Consider the following 24,568-nt stretch of genomic DNA (forward strand, 5'->3'; position numbering starts at 1 on the left):
ACGCGGAGATGGCCGTTCAGAAGGCGACACCGTCCCCATCATATTCGCTGCAGGTCGAGCCGAACCACCTATCCCAATGGAGACTCCACCATCTAAAGCAAAAGAAGCTGAGGCAGCAGGGTACACTAATGACTACGAACACCCGATGGAGACACAACTGAAAGGTCAAGATTTAGGAGCGTGTGGCTCGGATGGTGATATGCCACTGGGTGCCATCGGTGGCCCAAACCCGCCAAGTTATTATGAAGCATGTAAACAAACCAAAAATGAAGCTGGATATGAACCTTTGATTATTTAAAATGTAACAATGGACTGTTCCATTTGAAATCTGCCATACCCCTGTGGTAGAATTTTCTTAACCCATGAGAACTACCTGCCGATTGGCCAAAAAGAAGTTTTCATTATCAATTGGACCAATCAGCAACATTGTTAGAATAATTTCACCATGCAAAAAAATTGGGGTGAATTATTTGCAAAACTTCATTCTAATTGGTGATTAAAACGAAGATATCATGTAATTGACCAATCAGAGGCAATGTTATATCGGCAGGTAGTGCTCAAGGGGTTAGAAGATCCACAGAGGGAGTATGTTTTACAAATGTGATGGGATCAAGTTAATCAGTCGGAAATATTGATTTTGAGATATTGCCAAACAAAGGAAGTATTTCATTTTGGAAACTCGGTAATTATTATAACTACTCGTATCTTTTCAACTGGTTGTCCAAATTTGATTTTTGGCAAAATGTAGCTTTGCAAATGTTGTTTACAATCCTATAAGAAACTGAAAATGAATATGTCCGACTTCAGACTAATTTTGCTTGATCACACCACAAATGGCATTGGCTTAGGTTGATTACTTTGAAACCCATGCTCCCCCTGTTTATTGTTTTATCCATAGCTTGCATAATTGGATGAGTACTTCAAATGGAAGTTACCTTTTCCCCTTTACATAGAAAGTTGACTTGAAATGGAACAACTTTCTAAAGCTACTTTCTTCTGTTTTGTTTAATTTGTTAAAGCCATAATGTGTGATTTGTAAAAAGAATAGATTCATATTTAAATGTTTGTTTTTACTGTCACATTGTCCTCTTTTAATTTCAAGCCAAACAAATGAGGTAAAACAAAGAAAATTGCTATTTCATTCCAGCGCCTACAATGCCTGTATTAGCTCACCAAGCATATTATTATCATGTATTTTGCTGTAGCTTCACACAGCTAGGATGAGCAAACATTTGTTTATACGTCAAGATGTAAGACGATTACCGATATGCACAGATTATACGTCACCGATTCAATAATACACATGCATGCGATGTATTTCGCCACCACTCAATCGGTGAACTCTGAAAAAAAACTGAAGATCTCCGGTTTTAATATAAAAAATTAACTTAAACTTTTTTTTACTGTAATTAAAACACTTCAGGCTTAGTCTTTCACATGGTATTTTAGTACACCATTGGGCATTACAATCATGCAAAAAGTAGAAATTCAACAAACACTGAGGGCGTCGCTGTGGAGCAAATCACACATTATGGCGTTAAAGTGCACCTGTTGGCTGGTGTGATATGCTTATGGGCTTTATCAGTATGATTGTTACCCATGCATATGATATTCATTAAAAAGCCTCCTTTTCCCAAATCAAATTACATATGGAGCCTCATGACCACAATTTATAGTTTTATGACTTGTCTTAGCATTAATCTACAAATTACATCGATCTTGTGTTGCTTGCAGTTTGATATGGCAGTCTTGCACATGTATATAATCACTATAGTGTGTCTCAACTCAAGTTGAGAGTAACGCCATGTTGGATTTCACAATGGCAGATTCGAATCAGTGCGTTTACATGGTTGCATCTCCAGCGTACGGCAGCAATCACCATTATACACATGTGTATATGCCCTACGGAATTAGATTAGTGTGTGCAATTCAAATCTGCCACTGCAAAATCCAACATAGCGTTACTCTCAACTTGAGACAAGACATACTACAGTCCATTTGGCTTCTTTGAGACAGTAACTTCTGTGTGTCATACATGCGCGATTATGGTGAACCTGTAACATACAATGCGGCAAGAAGTGCATGGGCCTTACAGATACACCGCCTTTGATGATGACTGCATGTGTATCACATGTGAATGCTACTGTTTGGCAGTGTATGAAAACCGGAGGCATAATGATATGGGGCACTGCCTTGGCTTCACTATGTTATGCTTCAGGAGCAGTGTTCGAAATAAGGAAAATATGGAGGTTGTCCCGAGGACAACTAAAGCATAAATTTTGCTTGTCCTCAAAACATTTTGCTTGTCCCCAAAATGTGTCATACTTTTGGAGGTAAAATATAGTGGTTGTCCAGGGGATAAGTACATAGCTCAATTTGGTTGTCTCCAGTGATTTTTGGACAAGAGGACAAGAGGATAAGTGCTTATTTCAAACACTGTTCAGGAGGTTTATGGAATAAATACTATGAATAGCACCACTTACAGGTCAGCAAACAAGCTATGCCCCAAAAACATTACATGTACATGCGGGAGATATGACTTTTGTTTCCAGATAAGATTTTTGTGTCTCAAGAAGTAAAAAACATGCAAAATGTTGATAACGTGTACAATATTCCTGTGTACAGTGTACATATTTATTATAAACTCTAAATCATACACATTTTTATAGAGATGAGATGTGCAATTAAAATCTATTAATATCTCAATTTGGCCAAGAAATTTTAATTTGTCTTTATTGTAGAAGTCGTACTGATAATTCCCAAAATCCCAAAACAGGAGGATGAGAGATCATAAGGACAACATCATAAGGGTTACATCAACAAATGGAGACAATGGGTAGACAAAATCAGCCACAACAGGCTTGACGGCCATTATTGTCATATCCCTCTTTTGAGAACCATTTTCAATGTATGCGCTATCTCCGCCAGAACAATCTATGGCTGTCTTACGATTTGTATACTGTATTTGTACCTATCTAGTTTTTGTATCTATGTAGGTATTATAACATGTGAATAATATTATAGAGTGGGTTTTAACCTTTTAACATTGTCCTATGAACTCTCAATCTCCTGCATTATGCCATCTAGACGAAAGGAATAGGGTGAACCGGGACAACCAAGCTGAGGGTGGGAGAAAAATTTCCAAATGGTCCCACTGACAGACCCAAAATATTGTTTACCGGCAGAAATGGTTAATTTTGACCCCAATTGTTTTACCAGGGCGCTAGAGAATCTAAAAAGTTGTGAGGGGGGAGGGGGTAGAAACTAATTTTTTCCCCAAATTTACCTCTTTTCATTACAGTATTTTCCTGTAAAACATTGCGACGAGGGCGTAAGTTTCAATCCACCATGTTATCAAGAGCTCCGAAGCATAGTATGTGTGCTTTACACGTCGTACATGTTGTTAATTCCCCTAAAATACTGGTCAACATCACAGAAATACGCTCTCATCGAAGGTTTACAATAATTACATAATACAACGTCCAATAACACCAGCAACAAAAATTGCAACCTTTCTGAAGGGGGAAATAGAACAAATTAGAACAATTGTTGCCATTACAACTTTTCAGCAAATTTGTCCCGGTATAATTTTTCTCAGTATATTTTGTCCTGGTATTTCCAGACCAACTTGAACCCTGCCCCCCCCCCTCCCTCTGGTCCATATGACTCTGGAAAGACTCGTTTTGCTTACTCACATCACATATGGGTTTCCCTGGAGTGTGTATTTCAAATTGAAGTTACACAATTGTCTATTCCATTTGAAACTCATACTCCCTCTGTGGAAGACTTTAGCTAAATCATCCACAGGGGTAGTGTGAACTTCAAATAGAATAGCCCAATGATATGTCCTATTGCTTACTCCACTTTATGTGACTTCTTCTTCCCCTTGCTTTTTTCACACCCGTGTGCGCCTCAAATTTCCTCTGTTGAACCTTGACCTCTGAACTCCAAGGTGTCGTAAACTGTAGATAATGAAACCATATGAGGAAGAGAACAAAATGTCCGCAGGAGTAAACGGAGACGAGGACAGGGAAGAGGTCGGGATATCGTGCTGGTGGTGTCATGGTGACGCTGGCTGCGCTGAGGAGAGTTGCACCGCACATGGAGGCCCAAAACTGATGACAAAGGAAACAGAAAAATTGACTTTATTAATAATCATCTTCAATATCATGAGTACAGCTTTTATATGTTAAAATCTTAAAAATCCATACAACCCCAGCCAATGGATGTCATGACCTGAATTTCCCACACAGGGGTGAAGAATTCAAAAGGAGTCACCTATTCAGGTACAAATATGTGACATGATCAAGGGGAATGAGTCACATGTCGGCCCTGGTCGAAAATGAGTTTTTCACAGGTTTCTAAAGAGGACATTTAGAGCTTTCAGAAACTGAAAACCCCATGTTGATACGTCTTTTCTTTGTGAAGTTACATTAATTTATCAATCGCTGAAAACAATATAAAACAAAAACAAAAAATTTTTAACACTTTCTTTGCCAATATCTCAAAATCAATACCGTATTTCGTCAAATAGTCGCCCCCCTCAAATAAACGCCCCCACCACTTTTTTCAACCAAGATGTTTCAAAAATTCGATATTTCCATGCTATCTTGTGTAGTAAGCTTACCAAGTTGCTCACACGGTCAATAATAGCAGCAATAAATGGCGAAAATCTGCATTGGAAACCCGGAAGTGAACCAAAAGTCAGTGTCAAAAGTTCATAGTTCGTCATTTTTGCGTGACTTTTAAGCTTACCTAATGATTTTAACGGGAATTGTCGTGCTAAAAATGACCTCTAATAAACGCCCCCCTTGGGAAAATCTTCTCTTTTGATGTTCACTGATGTATTACTATGTAGACTACGACTTGATCCATACAACCCCAGCCAATGGAAGACATGACCTAATCTCCCACTCCGAGTTCCATATTTTAAAAGGAATCACCCATTTAGGTACAACCATTTGAAATTCACATTCACATTGGTGGTGTCATGGTGATGCTGGAAGATTGAGGTCATGTACTCATTATAAGTGTTCAAAAATTAAGGGTCTGTGAAAGTAAGACAAAATATAGGGTTATGAAATTTGAATTGAAAAATGGGAACCAGTCACTTTTTTATACAGAGATCAACCTATCTTCTCTTTTGATGTTCACTGATGTGTGTAGACCACAACCTTCAGTTTCCACACCTATTATTCGCTGTAGAAGTGACGTCATAGTCAGATTAACTACCATAGCAATAGATGAATACAATTTTGGCTATATCACCCTGCACTATAAGCAGGTTGCACTCATCACCTAGTGTATGTCTGCGATCATAGATTGAACACAATACCGCTCTTTCAAAGTACTAATCTTACAGGTGCGAGTGATCACATCAGCATGATATGGTTCAATGCATAGGTAGCGTGTGAACGTTGTAGTGCAGGGCGATATAGTCAAAAATTGTATTCATCTATTGCTATGGTAGCCTTTCTCGATAGATGCACAAATCCATTAGAGTGTAAAATTTGTTATTTGCACATTAAAGAACACATTATATAGGCTTTGGGCATTTGTGTATAAAAGATAATCATGGTTTGGTTTGGCTATTAGGTCAAATATCACAACAGTGGCATGTACAGCACATGGTGTATTTTGCAATAGGCCTACTGTGAAAATCATCTTTGGGTCACAAGTTTCTGTCCCGTGGGGGTGGGGCAGACCTCGAAATAAGGAGGCCCTCGGCCCCCCAAAATCAGTGAGGGCCCGCAAAAGTTACATCTGGCAGGCCCAAAGGGCCTGCAAAATTTCTGGCAATTTTTATCACTTACAACCAATGGCCCAAATTCGGGCCCACAAAAATTTGTGAGGGCCCTCCAACATTTCAGTTCAAGGGCCCAAATGGCCCTCAGAAATTCTGGCTTATTTCAAGGCCCGGGGCGGGGCTTGTCCCTTACTCACCAAAAGCTGGATAACTATATGAGGAGATGGATTTGGTTTGGATGTGAACCATTCTGATTGGCTGACGTTTACCGCAAGGTAAAACAGGAGACAGAGGGCGGCATACGGTAGTATTAAGCCGTCTTTAATCAGCAGAGGTAGCATGCTGCAAAGAAATAACAAATAAAAAGTATTGTAAAATCTTAGGACATTTTAAGTTACAGCCCTTCTACACTGCATCAACACACTAGGGTTGCACGGCTAAGTCGCCACTAGTCGTAGTCGCTACTATTAGCAATAGTCGTGAATAAAAGACTATGACTTGATAATAGTCGACTAATGACGACTTTCTAGTAATTCGCTGTCGAAGTGACATAATAACTACCATAGCAATAGGCTAAAATAATTTTTGAATGTATCGCGCTACACTACAAGTAGGTTGTACTCATCACCTGTGTATGTCTGCAATCATAGATTGAATACAATACTGCTCCTTTCAAAGATACTAATCTTACAGGTGTGAGTGATTAGCTTGATATGGTTCAATGCAGAGGTACCACGTGAACATACTAGTGAAGTGCGATCTATTCAAAAATTGTTTTACCCTATTGCATTGGTAGTTCAGCAGTATGCAGACTCTGAGTATTAGCTGTACAATATTGTATGTAACATATCTACGTTATTTAATCTATTGCCATTCTATTCCCAGTAATGTTTAAGTTCTAACGAATGTTTGATGACGTAAAATCGATAATATGTTACGTATAATATCTGGTAGAAATATATTATCGATTTTACGTCATCAAACGTTCGTTAGAACTTAAACATTACTGGAAATAGAATGCCAATATATTGAATAACGCAGATATGTTACATACAATATTTTACGTCTAATAAAAAGTCTGCATACTGCTTTAATCCAACTATTACATCACTTCGACGGTGAATAAGACAACTGTAATGCATAAAGAATGACAAAGTGATTGTTTGACTTCCATACAAATGTTGTAGAAATTATATAATTAAATCCACCTGTTGTATCCCTCAGCCCATCAATAATAATGTGTGGTCCATTAGCCATTTGTAAAAGCAACTTTTGAAATGTGTGGCCAATATATTGCCTGTGTCATTCAGTTAAACTTGCCGACGGTACGCGGAAACAAACAAGAACAATTCTCTGTGATAATCACATTATAGCGTATTGTGTTGCTCCTTTGACGCAGACAGTGCATCACACTACAAAGCATGACTAGTATCGCGCACAAGCACCGATTAGTTTCAGATGCATTTTTAGCAAATCACAAATACCCCCTATCTTTTATTTTTGCCCCATGCGTGTATCAAGATGGTGGATGAGTCCTGGTTCTCTGATTTTAATTTTGTGGCAGTAACTAGATCATAGTAGATCATACACACTTGTACCATATTCAGGCACCTTATCACCATATTAGGGCTGTGCTGCAATTCCAAACTTACCTGAAAGTTGATACAAGTAAAAACCATGTACAGCCAAAGGAGTACTGATGAAGTATAAGACACACTGGTCTGTGAAAAACAAATCATAAAAGACATGCAATAGTATATTTGAATTCTTTGGATCCCCTAAATCAGTCCAAGCACAGCTTTCTTTATCTAGCCATCCATCCATTCATTGTGATAGGGAGCTTGCTCCTGGGACCGGCAAAATTAATGTGTTTGAGATATTCTAAATCATAAATTAAAGCTTGTTGTGCAATCTGTTGAACTGTTAACTAAACCAGACCACAGCAGCTCAAGGGAGTATCCCATCATGCAGGGGTGGAATTTCGGCGGGAGTCCGAGAGTCGACTCTCACAGAGACTCCCGTAAAAGTCCTATTGCGAGAGTCCATGTGGACTCTCGCTGGAAATGATCGGCTCAGCGAACTTACGTTTAAGTTCAACATTCCTTAAAACTCAAAGCCTGCAAAATATAAAGGAAAAGTTGCCAAAGATGCAATGACATATATGGAAGTGAGAGTATAATGACACATATATTAAAAACTTAACTTTGTTAGTTTAAGTTGTTAGTTGTTTGTTTGAATGCATTTTACGTACCGTACGCCTACATATAATACCTTTTGGACTCCCGCAAGATTGTACAACGGGAATCCATGGACTCTCGCAAAACTCTCTTGCGAGAATCCACTTGGACTCCTGTGGCACTTTACGAAATTCCACCCCTGCATCATGCATTGCAGTATTTCTGCATGCTCCATAGCAAATGTATACAAAATATAAACAAGAGCCGCTTAGATATTGAGAGCTATTGATAGATTCGCAATACTCTATGGGTGATATTTTTTCAAACAAAAGTTAAGTGAGTAATTAAAAGTTGAAGTGTGGGATTTTGTGTACATTTTCTATGGCACACTCAGTTCCATTATGGTACCGCAAACCATAATGGGATACTCCCTTCAGCTGCTGTGAAACCTGACTTACAAAACAAGGACATATTTTAGGCAACACACATTCAAATATTTTGAACCTTCAATAAGCTTTCATACACTCTTTGATAGCGAGAAACAATAGGAGCAAACGTTAGAAAAATGTGAACCATGCATTAATTGTATAATTGCACAGGCACGCACTCCGCATACTCTGTCCTCTGTTCATTGAGGTACTTTTTGTCACTATTAACCCATGTTGCACTAGATAACAAATCAGTACAGAAATTTGAAATGGAAGAAATGCATTATGGGAAGTGTACGATATCTTCTCTAGGTTGTAATGAGATGCAAATAAACTAAGGGGGCGGTCATTTTCTTTCAAAGGGGGGTTCCCAAATTTTACAAAAATTTGGCATCAATAAAATTTCGGCAACACAAATTTGATGACCCCCCATCACCGATACACTTTACCCCCAAAACATGCTAAAAAAAGTCTTTTTGAATGAAATAAACACACTGGTCATAAATAAACACACCTACATTTTGGTAATCAAAAATTTTATGACCCCTTATTTTTCTTTCCAAAAATGACCCCCCTGTATATTTGGGACCCGCAGAAAATGATAGCCCCTAAGTATTTACTTAAAATGATAAAAGCAAAATAACTTACAATGCAGCAATAAGTATACTCTTTTCGTGAACTTGATATGAAAATAGGAAAAATATCAATGAACTGTTTACCTGCAAACAAAAAGAAAAAGATAGACAAAATTTGTTGTAATACTGTTTATATCATGCATCTTATGGAAACTTGCGGGCCTCATAACTGCTAAGTATATAAAAGTATATATTATTTAGAAATGTACAAAATATTTGAAATTTGGGCAAAAATCAGCCTTTTTATGATTTTTTTTGAAAATTTAGCATTTTTTGACCATTTTTGATGCAAATTTCTCAAAGTTGGTCAAATTTTTTTTTTAAACCAGTACCTAGATATTTTTATCTAGTTTTTAAAAATTAATAAACAAAATTTTTTGACCCAAGAATTTTTTTGTTACGTTGACAAAAAAAAAAGTTAGGCTAAAAAACCGGGTTTTTAAGTTTCTCCAAAAATGAGCATTTTGGCCAAAATTTGACTTCACAGATAATTCATCAAGTCTTTGCCATTCTAAAAATGTATACTTTTATATTCGTTGGACCAACAATTTAGCATTTATGACACCCAAAAGTTTCCATAATTCCAGGGTTAAGACCACCCTTAATTAGTGCCCACCTAGTCTGCTAGTAATAGAGATGCCACTCTACTAAACAAATTGAAACTGGAGTGGTGAGACCTGGAAAAGTATGTAAATTTAGGATTAAAACCCCACTGAGTGAACAAATTTTAATGTGTGCTGGCTGCTCTGGGTACAGATTAAAATTTGTCCATCCTATTAACAAATTAAGACAACTAAGTATAATAATTTCAACACCACTGTGTGGTTGGTTTCATTTAGGCAATTTTAAGGACTAAATAATTTTTTCATATTTTTTTTATCAAACTTCATGTATATCTTCAATATGAGAGGCCAAAATTTTCATATGATGGTCAGTTTTTCATCCCAGCTACATATACAATGTACAAAGTACATAAAGTTTATTTCAAGGACTGTTAAATGTCAAAAATTTTAATAATTTGCCATAAAATTTGTATTATATCACAAATATCAACAAAAAGTCTAAATAATTTGATATCAGAAGGACTTTCCTCATATTCAGAATGCAATTTGGTGTGTCTGATATGCTCTTAGGTCCCACAAAAACACTGTGCAAAGATGGGTGACTGAGCTCTTAAAGACCCCTAAATTTCTCTCATTTGTGGTTTTTTTCCAAGCATTTTTTAGCTAGAAAGCCATAAAAAGAACTTTAATTGACTGTTCACACTCCTATGGACCCTGTTTTACTAGTACACCGTCAGTACCCAAAGACCCACCATCTTCAATTCCTGAGAGAACATACCCACCCAAAAACTGATGATGTGCCCCTCCCCATCTGGCACCATTCTGCCTTCTTTATGCTTTGCCTGCTAGCAATAACCTTCAACATTAAAAGTCCAAGTTTTGAAATATTTTCTCAAAATATCAAGAGAGCCACTGAGCCAATTCTAGGCTTGTTTATACACATTTTAATGCACTTGTTCATGCTGATTCCAAATATGGTCATGAAAATTTACAATTCTGAAATTTTTGAATTTTTAAATATTTAAAACTTGTTGTCTGCAGTCGATACCCACGTGGAGAGAGTTAAACTTGTGCAAACATTCCAGAATTCAGTCCCTTTGAGTCTAATTTCTTTGATTAAAAAGCTTTATACTTACCAAAGCTAATTTGAATTTCTGTACATTAGGCCTGAGTAATAATTCCACAGATGAGGGCAGCAGACATCCCACAGTGGTTGCTAAGCTGAGTTGTACTAGGGACTGCTGGGATAGTATCCGCCTTATTTTGAATAAGACCTCTAAACTACACCATATATTGGAGACTTTGTCCTGAAAATCAAATATATATAACAATTAAAAGATCAGCAAACAGATTCCTTGTAAATAACACTGTAGACAACCATCTCTTCAGAGAAGATATTCTCTGACCCCTGTTAAACCTGAAATATCATCATCCAATTCTTGCATTTCGCAATCTATGCGCCCCCATTCGGTTTAAATGCTACAGTCGTCATAGCGTGTTGAATTGTGGGAAATTGGTTGACAAGCCAAACCTGGAAGTAGATATCACTAAGCACTCGCACATAATTTCGCATTCAGTTGTCACAAATACAACACAGGAACATACGCCATTGTTGGTTTAAAATGTTATTATGATGTTACATGCAAATGCACACTAACAGAGCAATTTTACAATTATAGTAGATCCATTTACTATCTATTTTTTTTTTATCTTTTATTTTATTTGCTTCGTTGATTTCATCACATTTACTATCTATTGATGACACGGCATCCTTCGTGGAGCTGTTTTCAACATCTTTATTATCACACATCCAATGGCAGCTAGAACGGTGATGTCGACTCTTGAGGTCAAAAATTGGACTGCCAAGAGCAACCGCTGGCGGCGCATCGTATTGTGAAACGCAAGAATTCTGGAAAGCTTTTTTTTTTTACATTATACATGTGTCATTGGCCCCTGAACATGTTTAATAAATAAAGCAAAACCTCATATGTAACCTTTTGACAATGACAGTTTGTTTAAACATGTTCAAGGGCCACAAGTACACGGGAGGTTTTTCCTGCCCAACGACGATATCAAGATTTTTTATGATCCCAAATCCAAATTTCCGGCAATATCTAAAAGAGCTACATCTCTGAATTCCTCGCCCAGTACCTACCTCAAATAATCCCCTATCAAAGGGGAACAGTCTATGAACCACCTGCACTAGTAGATCTATGTCTGATAGGAATGGCAGCCAACATAGCGCAAATGCAATGATCACTGTAACACCAATCTTGATTAACTTGAGAAACCTGTTGTGAGAGACATAAGACAATACATGAGTCAATGACATTTTCATTAGATTTTCTTAAGATTCCAATTTAAATTTATTTCAATTCTAAATTTGTTAAAGCTGCCCTCTCGAAACAAGCCACACAGACAATGTGGGTGCATCATTTTTAGATGGTGATGGTGATGAGTTATTGATAATTCACTGTTTACATCTACCCGATTGGCAGCATTATCCGTAATCATAGCCTGATGTACCACATATATGCTGATGACACACAAGTGTATACATCTTTTAATCCAAAAATTCCATCCCATTCTCAGCTGGCTGTTGATCGTCTGCAAAACTGCATTCTTGAATTAAGCAACTGGATGAAATCTAATAACTTGAAACTAAACATGGACAAGACCGAGTTCATTATATTTGGCTCACCACACAATATCAATCTCGTCTCCTCTTCACTTCATCTTATGGTTGGCGATACTGTTATTAAACCTGCCACTTCAGTTCGTAACCTTGGCGTTAAACTTGACTCACCTCTATCCATGAATGACCATGTATCTGGACTCTGCCAAACTCTTAACTTCCAACTTAGCAATATTGCTCGAGTCAGGCGCTTCCTTGATACTGACTCATGCCATCACATCATCCGTGCACTCATATTATCTCGCCTCGACTACGGCAATTCTCTCCTTGCTGGCACCACCAACATCAATTTATCCAAACTGCAGCGTATTCAAAATAGGGCGGTGCGTATCATCTACGGCCTCAAACGTCGTGACCACATAACCCCATACATCAAGGACTTACATTGGTTGCCCATCAGGGAGCGTGTCAACTTCAAGATCCTCACCATCATATATCAATGTGTCAATGACATAGCTCCACTCTACCTTCAATCTGGAATTCATTCTTACACCACATCTCGTCATTTACGCTCTTCCATGGATACTACACGGCTCTCCATTCCTCCCACAATCAAATTAGCTGGTGATAACGCCTTCACTTCCTTTGGTCCTCGAATTTGGAACAACCTCCCATGCAACATCAGGGAGGCCCAAACACTGGCTAGCTTCAAAAAGCTTTTAAAACCCATCTTTTTCCAATTTGATCCATTTCTTGTCATTGCTATTTCTTTCTTTGTTTTCTCTTATTGTAATGCGCCTAGAGCTAAAATTGTATAGGCGCAATATAAATCGATGTATGTATGTATGTATGTATGTATGTATAAGGAGAAGATACGTATCAAGCAATGGATAAAGGAATCCATATATATCAGGAGAAGCAGAATGAACAACATCATGAACCGAGACAAGGGCACCTACAAACAGTACAATCTAAATCTTTTCAATCCTCTGCTACAAAGCGACAAAAGAACTAGCAACACTTGTTCCGTCATAGTAGAGTTTCACAACTCTGATGAAATCTGACTGGTCCAGATGAATGAAACGTCAGTTGGTGAGTTTTTAACCATCCTTTTACCACTAATCTATTGGTTTTGTAAAAACAATCTGTAATATTTGAATAATAACAAACCTGATGAATCTCTGCAGTAATGGTGAAGCATGCTTGAATCCCTAATTCATGTATGCTGCTGGTTTCAAGCTTTAACCTTAAATAGATGACTGTGCAAAGAAGAAATAGTTGTGTTGCTTACCCATTTTCATCTTTAGAATAGAAACACCTTCCCAACAGATAACAGAAGAATGGCATGGCATGGTACAGCTCCATTTGCTTATAATTCAAAGCTAATACAAAACCTATGGATCCCAACAGGTCATGACCTGTTGCCAAGGCAACAATAGCCCATAATGCAAAGCCAAGACTAGCATTATTGTATCTGTGTTAATTTGTTAAGGATTCTTTGTATCTACATATTATGGCAAAAATTAAACTTACCATGACCACAAATATATTCGGTATGATTATGTAAATTGTTATGTACATGTATGTCATTTGTTGTAAACATCATTTTAGACTTACGGTCAAGAGAAGGGAACATCTTTAATGCTCTGCGTGATAGCCATGCGCTTCAATGGAAAAAGTTGAAGTTTTGAAATATTTTCTCAAAATATCAAGAGCTATCTTAATAACTACTGAACCAATACTAGGCTTGTTTGTACTCATTTTAATGCATTTTTCATGCGGATTCCAAATATGGTCATGAAAATTTATATTTCTGAAATTTTTGAATTTTTGAATTTTTTTTTAAACATGTCGTCTGCAGTCGACATCCGCGTGAAGAGGGTTAACACACAGAATTGTTTATCCACTAGCGAACTTCTGCACTCAAACTTCCTGAAAGTGCTGCCCGGAGTAAAGGTGGTACATAGTACAGATATGTGCATCGGTCAAGGGTCCCATTTTCAGACGCTCTGGAAGTCCTGAAGCCCTCTAAAGTTTGTTCAGCTTATAATTGGCAAAAAATGTAACTCATAACACCCAGTACTGATACAGAGTGGCATCCACAGAGTTGAGTGCAGCACTAGTTGTGCATTGCGTAATGCACGACTGGCGCATGCTAAATGTGAATTTTAGGCGTGCATGAGTTGGGACTTCATTGACGCCTGCAGTAACAAATACCGAATAATTTTCGCCTTTTCTTCTTCCTTATTAGTGCCTCCCTCATATGTATGAGTATTATCGCACTGCGTACAGACAAGCTGTACTTAATTTTACTCTGGAACCTAGAGTAGATGAGTCTATTTTTGAAGTACAGTCAACAGTACTGGGATGATCCCCTGCTCTTTTCGAATAGCCTGTGACGTTCTTTAACGTGCACACTACATTAATGTGAGAAAATATGCATGTACATCGGACCGACAGCTTAAAGTGCCCTCCGAAGCACCGGGTAAGCACTAGCAAATGAGTGAAGTGCCTTGCTCAAGGACACAAAGAGCCAGCCGAGCTTAGGCGGACCTGGGATTCGAACCCTCGACCCTTGGATTCACAGTCCAACGCCTTAACCGCTAGGCCACGCTCCTCTTTTATAAGCTGAACAAACTTAAATTGAGGACGATGTTCCAGTTCTTTAGCACCACTTTGTATAAAACACCCAAAATTGTATCTCTTTAACCAAAATTTGTTATCTGAATGGGTAACTTCATTTGAAATCTACACTCCCTGTGTGGAAGATTAAGGTCATGTCTTCCATAGGGGGTGTATGGATTTCAACTGAAATAGCCAACATAAAGCCCCAAAGGATACTGAAAGTGTCCATGATCGATGAGAGCAAGACCTGGGTATAGCAATGCAACAGCAGCACACACTAACTTCTCACCATCAGTTTGGTCCTTTAGTGTCCATAAAAAGAAGGCTAAAATGGCTGGAATGTAGAGTAGTAGGTCAACTACTAGTACTGAAATATGACAAGAAACAAAAAGGTAAAATGTATGGTGTTATACCGTAGGATTCCATCTACAAGCATACTAAATGAGTGTTTCTTGATGAAAGAGATGAAAGGCAGTCACCCAGGCAGTCACACCATCCACAAAAACATTATTTGGAGTATGAGCTGATCACTAATTCAGGTGGCTGTACAAACATGTATTATTGTAAGACCAATCTATTGTAATGTTTTTGTGGAAGGTGTCTGCCTTTCACCTTTGTTGTCAATAAAAAGGAAGAAAGAAGGGGAGCAAAGAAAATTTGACTGAAGCAGCATTCTACAAGCATTGTTGACATAGTGCCTTCAGGAAAGAAAGTTTCCACTACTAAGACCTCATTTTTGAGACGGTTATGTATGTTTGAAGATGCAAAATTAACCATAAGGCAAAACTGTTTTACATCCGCATTTAAGAAACTTAATCATCAGGACAACTAAGTTTTCTAGCAACGGCGGTTGTCACTGGTCAGTGATATCCGGCACAGTCTTCCCGAGCGGCACTAAGCTTAAATATATTGGTCCCCAACCAGCACAAAAAATCTTTGAAATCATAGAAAATGCACAAGTTACAACCAAGATGTTGTGTTTTTTATCTGAGAGAAAACAGTAAGAGATGAATTCATCTGTGTGGGGAGATTACGAGATGAATTTGTCCCTGGTGTAGCTGTGTTTAAGGAAAGAGAACAGCTACACCACAGGCGAATTCATCTCTTAATCTCCCTACACGGACGTAATCATCTCTTAAGGTCTGTTCATACTACGCCGCAATTGCGATGCGATGTGATGCGTTACACTGCTATTCAAAAGTATCTCATTTTGGAAAATGGATCTCATTTTGGAATCATCTCAAATTGAATAGAATTGAGAAGCAATTTGAGATCCAATATGAGATCCAATTTGAGTGTCAAATTGAGATATAACCCACCCAATTAGTTTTATTGGGTGCTAACTATTATAGTTGGTGAAGTATGGTACATGGAACCAGATGTACATGTACCCAGTGTCTGGACTCGTCATGGTCAAGTACATGTAGGCCTATATTAGGTTTAATTGCTGTTCAGTGTTCATGGTCTTTTGTAAACAACCAATTCATGCCTCTTGTTTTGTGTCCTCAAACAAGGTCAACCCTCTGATGTTGAATGCATTTGTAGTAAACTATAAAGAGTAACTTCAAAAGATTTTTCAGCTTTTCTCCAGTTAAGTTTGAGAGGGAGGGAATCGAACAAATCTTAATCAAGTTTGTAGGAAAAAAAATAGAGAATGCAATTTTCAATGTTTCAGAAGTGTTAGCCGAGAATGTGATAAATTTGATGTGCACGTTCCTACAGAAAAGTGGTTTCATTTAATTCTTGAGCACCAACATTGAGTGAAAAATATGTCAGGTAATTTTAAGTGGGAAATAAAAAACAGGTAGGCCTAATTATGCCAAAAATCATTTGCACAAAAATACAGTATAGTAAAATAGCAAACTTAATTACTAACAAAGAAATATCTAACAGAATAGTTCATTTCTGGTTGGGAATTGCTACAGTATTTTAAAAAAATTAAATAAAAAGAGTTTTGTAATGTGGAAATAAGAGAAAACTGAAACAAAACCCTGATATTAATGTGGGATACATTAGTGTAGTATCAATAACACATACTAGGTCGCATGTCACAAATAGGTCACCCAAAAATGGAGCAGCCGTAACATGAAAACACTTTCTTCACGCTTCAAGTTAGGTTTATTCTAAATGTATAATACCTATTGTAGGTTTGGTGTCATTTTGTAGATAATTATGTTCTTTTTCAAATACAAAAAACCCCAAGTCAATTGGACAAGTACTTTGAGATTTATACCTCAATATGTAAGATGTGTCAATGGAGCAGCCGGTTCGGGAGAGCCGGTTCGGGATAGCCCCATAGGGTTATACACAAAATTGTGAAAATATAGCAAACTTCAAACCTTTGTATCTTGAAAAGTACTACTAGCATGGACCTCAAATTGCACATTTATCATCCTGGATTGTAGATCTACCTCATAGTACATCAAATGTAACAAAAGATGTAACCAATTAATTGCCTAATTAAATGCTAATTAAGACAGTTTTCCCTATATGTTACTGTACAAAGTGTGCATACTATGCTCCGACATTTCTAAATGGCCTATCTCTTGCCCGAGTCACCCTGCTTATTCAACAGAACACATATTTTTAAGGAAATTTGATGAGGAATTCAATTATGCTATTAGTTTTAGTGCCAGAAATGGAGGAAAAAAGTTTTGATTGAAAAATGTCATAAAAATTGTGAAATTATTTTACAATTTTTGACCACCCTGTATGTTTAACGCAAGGGATACTAAACTCTTTCTTCCTAATTTGTTTGAAGGACCTGCAATGTCTTTCTGAATCCATATTTATTTTGAACTTCATAGCTTTCAGAAAAGAAAAAATATGGGGTTCACCATGACAAGAAAGATGCTAATTTTGTTGTTGTTCCACCCTGTATATTTCTCACCCACCCTGTATTATGATGTTATGCTTTATTGATTTGGCATCCTTGTAATATAAGCTTTCCAGAAATATTAATGGTCTAAAATGTATTCATTAAAAGTTGTGTTGAATTGAATCAAAATTGGTGATATTTTTCTCATTTTACATCATGTTACACAAAAGATGACCAATTCGTGACATGCGACCACTATGCTCTGGTATTGACCTTGTCTTCTTGGCAGAGAAACATGATCTGTAACTTGTAAGCACTATTAAAATTCCCAATGTTAAATTGGAGCATTTAGGCCTTGCTCTCCCAAAATATAATTTTGGTGATCCCCATCCAACTTCTTTGACCATGAGATGACAAACATTTTGTACTAAGCACCAATTGGGTGATTATGGATCTCAAATTGGTACTCAAATTCATTCTCAAATTGCATCTCAATTCTATCCAATTTGAGATGATTTTCAAAATGAGATCCATTTTCCAAAATGAGATAGTTCTGTACAACAGTGTTACCGCACTGCATCGTACCGCAGAATACTGCATTGCAGTATCGCAATAAAGTTAAATACGTTTTAACTTGGAAATGCGATGAGTTGCAGCAAAAAGTAATCGATATATATCCGCAACGTACCGCATCGCAAAGCAATTGCAGTGTAGTATGAACGAACCTTTAATCTCTCTTCTTACACACACTTGGCGACTGAAATTAGCCGGCACTACAATTGTGCTGGCTATAACTCTGGGACAACTTGTTTCTGAGTTTGATTGATATGTGACGTTAGGCGCTACCTAGTCATTTTAACTCTGTCTTTGATTACAGTACAGGTGTGGGCACATGAGAAATACTTGACACCACTTGGGGCATTACGTCTACTTTATCTAACCTGTATATCGCATAAAAAGTTTGTGTTGACTGCTCTCATATCCTCTGGATGACTTCAGGGCTACCCAGTCAGGATTTATATAATCAGCTCTGAAAATAAAGATAAAAGGCCCTGAAAATTAACATTCCATGAAAATTCCCCTTCGAAAAGTCGATCACAAAAGGTCCTCATAGTTGAAACCCTTCCCAGAACCCTTTTGCAACATGATGCATCATCTAATTACATCCAATGACAATCGTATTACTTTGTACAGGTCCAAGTTGTTTTCATGTTGAGAATAGACTGGCTAAACAGTAAACATGGGTCGGTAGTCAAGAAATAAACATATTTTGCAAGATCTGGATGTGCTCTGTTCATTGAGCATGATTGAACAAATTCATCAGGATTGGTAGAGTAAACTCAGTAAATAAGGTTCTTAGTATCTGATCCAGAAAGTTCACTTACTTGTGTACGTTTCAACAACACCTGTTGTCTTTATTAACACTTGATGGGTAGTGACTGCTATTGGCAACCGACACTAGAAGTAGTTCCAGCGTTGATCTTGGAGTTGCCAGTTGGTTTTCCTCCAAGGGATTTTTTAGATCCGTTTCAGAAACTCATCAAATATGTGAGATAACTGTTTCTGTTCCTTAAATCTAATATAGGAGAGTGATTTTTATCTCTCCTTAGTTGACCATACTCTCGTTACATTCTATTGTAAATGCTCTAAACAGCTCTCCTTGGAGGCTCCAGAAGAGCTATTTAATGCTCTCAGCAAATTCCAAAAGACAGTCCTTGAATTTTCAGGGCTTGAATTGGTTAACTTACACTTTACCACACAGCCAGCTGTGGTATGCAGTGATTGGTGGGTAGTCCAGTCCCCAGTACAGCAGATCATTATCTGTGCTGTTCATGTACCTGAAACAAACAGTACAGTTTTTGTTGGTTAGTAATTATTATGTACATGTAGGCAAATCCAATTTTACAGTCGACCTTCGTCACCAGGTCTCCTGCTTTACTAACTGGGCCTCTCTTTGCAGCATTGCTCCCACACCCATCACTTTGTAAAAGATGACCGAGCCTTTTGCAGTATCTGATGAATTTTTTCCCAGCTTGTGAATCTTTCACTCTGTAAAGTTGTATTCAACCAACACATTCATATATATCCTATATGAACGTCCTTTCATTAGGGTAGGCACAGAGATACTATAATAATGAGATAAGACACTCTCTACAAACTGCCTATACCATGCTATACCGCAGCTGAAGACAGGCAAATCGCAAGCGTCGTCGCCAGCCAAGTCTTACTACGAACGTGTAATGAGAAGATACCATAGAGTCCTACATAGAGGTCTGGGGAAGAGACGGTCCGAATTGACCTACCTTGACCTATAATTAATTAGAGAATCACATTTTTGTACCGCTCACAAAACAAAGAGTATAAGTCCGCCCACCGCTGTCAATCATTCTAATGAACAAATAAACAAGCTCTGGCAATGACGTAATCCTAATTATAAATGAGAAAATCACATTGTACATGTACTGTCTGCTGTACTAGATGTCTTCCAACAAGTGCCGGAGTGTCGCGGTCCTGGTAGGCAGTCAAAAAGTCTGAAATAGTTCAAAGTTGATCTTTTGAGTTAGAATTTTCAACATTTCACACATGGTGGGAAAGGGTTAGCCTCCTATTAATGAGAGCACTTTTTTTGGTGTGTTCCCTTAAAATGCTCTGAGTGCTAGCTAGTAGCCATAGGCTTCAACATAAAAAGTACAAGTTTTACGACATTTTTTTTAATATAAAGAGCTATCTCAAGAACAACTGAACCAATACTAGGCTTGTTTGTACTTGTTTTAATTCATTTTTCACGCTGATTCTAAATATTGTCATGAAAATTTACAATTCTGAAATTTTTTAATCAAAAAAAAATTGTCGTCTGTAGTCAACACCCGCTTGGAGAGAGTTATATGTTTATACTTTACCATTGTTCAATAGGTAAGTTGGTAGTGATTTCCATCCAGTGTCGTTGTGCTTCATAATCCCCATACATAGGTGGAACATCAGCACCTGAAATTAATTGATGCAGAAAATTATCTTAGGCAGTAGAAAAATAATCGGGCTATTCCATTTGAAATCCATACACCCCTATGGAAGACATGATTTTAATCTCCCACACAATTTTGCGTCGCCATCGACCTGACGATCTGACAATGACCTGGTGGACAGTTTGTTGACACCTTTGACATGTGACTGTTTACTTGCTGTATTTGCACAAGGCGCACATTCCTGATTAATTGCATATTTTCGGATTTTCATATAAATGAAACCCAAATTATTCCTTTTGTTAATTAATTGACGCTAATTGCATACTAATTGTCCAGTCACTTCTCATTATTGTGGATATGTCTGCATTTGTGGTATGCATTATGCAGTGGAAGGTAGACGCATTTCGGCAATTAAGGACGGAGAGATGCGGCAACGTATATATGTGACACACTTTTGCAAAGCAAATTTGATAATTCAGAACAGAGTGCATTGTGGGTAAAATTCTTGGACGTAAAGGGGATATACGAACACAATCCTCCAATAGACGACTGGGAATGGACTTTGACTGATCGGAGTCCTGTGATTTTATTTACAACGTTGGTACTTCCAAGGTAAGGTTCAAACTATCTTTGTTTGTTATACACTAAGCCAAAAAAGAAACTTATAATTTTTCACAAGGTCATATCTTAAAATCCTGTCTATCAAAATTAACCAAAATTACACACAGGATTGCCTCAATACTCTACTCTAAACACATGTCACTAACTATGCAGTTGTCCAACTGACACAACAGCAAAATGCACTGACATGCAACACCTCCCTGGACCACATTCACAGAGCAACAGATTTCTTTGGCTGGTTCCAATTATTCGCCTGTGAATGTGATCCCGGAAGCTATTCCGTGTCAGTGCACTTTACTGTTGTGTCAGTTGGACAACTGCTTGGTTACTGACATGTGTTTAGAGCTAGAGTAGAGTATTGAAGTAATCCTGTGTGTAATTTTTGTTCATGTACAGGCAAATAATTGGAACCCAGCCAAAGAAATCTGTTGCGCTGTGAATGTGGTCCAGGAAGGTGTTGCATGTCAGTGCATTATGCTGTTGTGTCAGTTGGACAACTGTTTGGTTACTGACCAGTGTTTAGAGTAGATAAGTAATCCTGTGTGCAATTTTTGTTCATTTTTATTGAGAGGATTTTAAGATATGACCTTGTGAAAAATTATAAGTTTCTTTTTTGGCTTAGTGTATTTAGTTCTATGGGGACAATCAGACCCAACAACTGGCAAAAAAAAAATCAAAAAGGTTTTTTTTAAAAGTGCAAAGTTTGTCACCATTGAAATACTGTGTGAGGCCTGGCTGTGATATCCCACCAGACTTTTACCCACAATGCACTCTGTTCTGAATTATCGAACTTGCTTATGGTTTAGGATTCGTGTTTTAAAAGGGCATTTCATGATCCACAGCATCATCCCCCACTTTTCTCAAAAAAGTTTATGTTTATGTACAAAAAAATTCTTGCAGATTAATTCGTTTAGCAAAGATATCGTGAAATTTGAATTTCGTTCTGGTATACCAGAACGAAATTACACACATTGTCTATAGATGTTACTCGAGAACTCTTGCCTCGAATTTGCACATGATAGTTACGCATTCGATGCTACATGTAGAGTGCTTTGCTATGGTTTTTCGGTCGGACAGCGGTGCAATCTTTTGCACCGGAGGTTATTAATCTGTTAATGTTGAAATTTGGAGGAAAGTTATTTCGATGAGTCAACTGTATCTTTTGAGCAAGATTTGCCTATTTTGGACAGTCTAAAATTTTAATGAAGTGTAATTTGAGCAACAATTTTGATGCAACTGCCTGCCGAGGCTGTCGTGATCGGCTGTGTTTACTTCTGAACTTCCATTGCTTTGCACGGTGTCATGCTTACAGCGAATCCGACTAGATTTTGAATGAAATGGTCTCTATCTACTATCTAGCCTCACATGAAGATAAGACAAAACATATTTGGTGCATGTGTGAAAATTTTGGGTACATTTGAAGACTGTAAAATGACCAAATTTGTGACCGTAGCGATCATCACCATAAAATAACAAAAATTAATGTCTCATAGAGATAATTAAGACGGTGGCCATGGTGGCGAAGAAATTTCATTTTTTTGCTGTGTGAAATGCAGATCGATTTATAAATGAAGAAAAGAGATGCAGGAAGTCTACATAGTGTTTAAGGATTATATCACAAAACTAGTTCATGGTTCGGCTTAGTACAAGGAACTTATACGATGTCCTCATTCACAAACTGATAGTGATACTATCTGTCCATCGTATAAGACTGTTACCGCACGGCAGCTGGTTGAAGGAATATTACACATCAAGAATAGGCTCCATCATTTTTTTGTTCTGATCCCTCCCAGTCTCCCAAAACATCAAAAGCGTTGCACATTTACTTACTTAAAGGGCATTTCGTGATCCACAGCCTCATCCCCCACTTTTCTCAAAAAAAGTTGAGATTTTTATATCACTGGAAACCTCTGGCTACATAATGTTTATGTTCAAAATATTTCTTGCAAATTACCGTAATTCGTTTTGCAAAGATATCGTGAAAATTGAATTTCGTTCTGGTGCACCAGAACGAAATTACAACGCATTGTCTATGGAGCAGTGTAATACACATAATCATGCATAACTCGCAAACGCAAAATCGGAATCAACTGAAATTTTGGGAATAGGTTTTTTTTGGATATCTAATGAAAATGACATAAAAGAGGATGCTAGGATGATAGGATCACGAAATACTCCTTTAAGACTGTCCTTTTTCATATAATGCAGACAAAGTAGGGCCAAGCTACCTAGAAATGGTCAAATTTTGGCAAGAAATATCTCTGTGTAATCCCATGTAAGTCCCATAATCACATCGTTACCCGGGCATCGTTATCGGCGATCGTGATTTTTTTTCCTTAAGTTTCGCTGGTACCCGCTAGCGTCATGCATGTGACATGACACAGCTAAAATAATCGACCGGAAATCGGGGATCATTCAAACGTCAACAAATTTCAAAACACACAAAGCAGTAAACTTAATGGCGAGCGGTCCGAATTTTGAGCCATACAAGTTTACGTGGTGAACTAGGTTCGGCTACCTCTGTGTCAATTAATGCGTGTGCCCCGCTTGTGCAATACCTGAATACGGAAGATATCCTATCGCCATGCCAGTGTGTGATCGCCCTATAATCATGATAATAATGGCGAGGAATTGGGAAATCACCCATCATCCATTTACCACACGTCCACACCCTGAGAAAATCATTACAATATACTAATACTGCGTATTGTACATGTACAAGCATTCTCTTGGTCGGGCTGACGTCACAAAGGGGAAATAGCCTTGTAAAACCAGTGTGCGCATGTGCAGCGCATGTGCAGTTCCCCTTTCTCGAGCTGGTTGCTATGGGCGCGCTTGTACAAAGGGGACGAAGGGGACAATGTTCCCGGATGTCCGACCGAGTGAATGATACAAGTGGGCGAACCTGTCGAATTCGGCAGCATCGAACAGGCATAACAATTTTGTATTTATCATTACCAACCTGAATATGGATTTAGTGAAACAGCCCATCGGATTAACACAACTCCTACCACAACAAGAATTATGTCCGCAAACTGATTTCTTGTTCCCATTCTAATTTATTGAGATTTTCTGTCTTCTGTTCCTCGGCGACGAGACTCACTCAGCTCAAATTGCCAAATTCGGAAACAAACAGCTGATTGACTTTTTTGTATTCGGTAAAGGTTGCCTCTGTGATTCGCTGATTTGTATACATTTTGGGTACTTTCCGTCACAAACTTTTGACCAATGAAAACTACTGGCATGTATCTGGACATAATGAAGTGCTTCTCCGGTGCTTCTCTGACAAACAATAAAAGAGAAATCGGGAAGGCAAAGGAAAAGAAAAGGGAACTAGAAGGCTATATATTTGAACAC

General features: G+C 37.8%; 2 protein-coding genes across 2 annotated transcripts in view; one reads left to right on the plus strand and one right to left on the minus strand.

The window, feature by feature from the left end:
* The window catches only part of LOC140146137 (low-density lipoprotein receptor-related protein 2-like), a 38,764-nt gene extending 36,058 nt beyond the window's left edge, over nt 1-2,706 (plus strand). The window contains exon 9 of the mRNA XM_072167896.1: nt 1-2,706. Coding sequence (XP_072023997.1) covers nt 1-298 — 298 coding nt within the window. The 3' untranslated portion in view covers nt 299-2,706.
* On the minus strand, nt 2,595-24,311 carry LOC140146136 (dolichyl pyrophosphate Man9GlcNAc2 alpha-1,3-glucosyltransferase-like). The gene is made up of 12 exons (XM_072167895.1): nt 24,174-24,311; nt 20,528-20,612; nt 19,376-19,465; nt 18,569-18,657; nt 15,026-15,176; nt 13,476-13,658; nt 11,705-11,840; nt 10,686-10,856; nt 9,000-9,070; nt 7,399-7,467; nt 5,944-6,088; nt 2,595-4,115 (listed from the first exon to the last, which is right to left on the minus strand). The coding sequence occupies exons 1-12, from the start codon at nt 24,262-24,264 to the stop codon at nt 3,849-3,851; spliced, it is 1,548 nt and encodes a 515-aa protein (XP_072023996.1). The 5' UTR covers nt 24,265-24,311; the 3' UTR covers nt 2,595-3,848.
* Between the last annotated feature and the right edge of the window lie 257 nt (nt 24,312-24,568).

This window comes from Amphiura filiformis, chromosome 2, assembly GCF_039555335.1.
Source record: "Amphiura filiformis chromosome 2, Afil_fr2py, whole genome shotgun sequence".
Lineage (NCBI taxonomy): Eukaryota > Metazoa > Echinodermata > Ophiuroidea > Amphilepidida > Amphiuridae > Amphiura > Amphiura filiformis.

What these genes read in the sequence shown, in the direction of transcription:
- LOC140146136 (XM_072167895.1), bottom strand. Translation starts at nt 24,264, where the DNA reads ATGGGAACAAGAAATCAGTTTGCGGACATAATTCTTGTTGTGGTAGGA. An exon ending in ACTTTTTATGCGATATACAG is followed by an intron (nt 15,177 to 18,568) that starts GTTAGATAAAGT and finishes GTCATATTTCAG; the next exon opens with TACTAGTAGTTGACCTACTA. An exon ending in TATTCTAAAGATGAAAATGG is followed by an intron (nt 11,841 to 13,475) that starts GTAAGCAACACA and finishes CTCTCACAACAG; the next exon opens with GTTTCTCAAGTTAATCAAGA.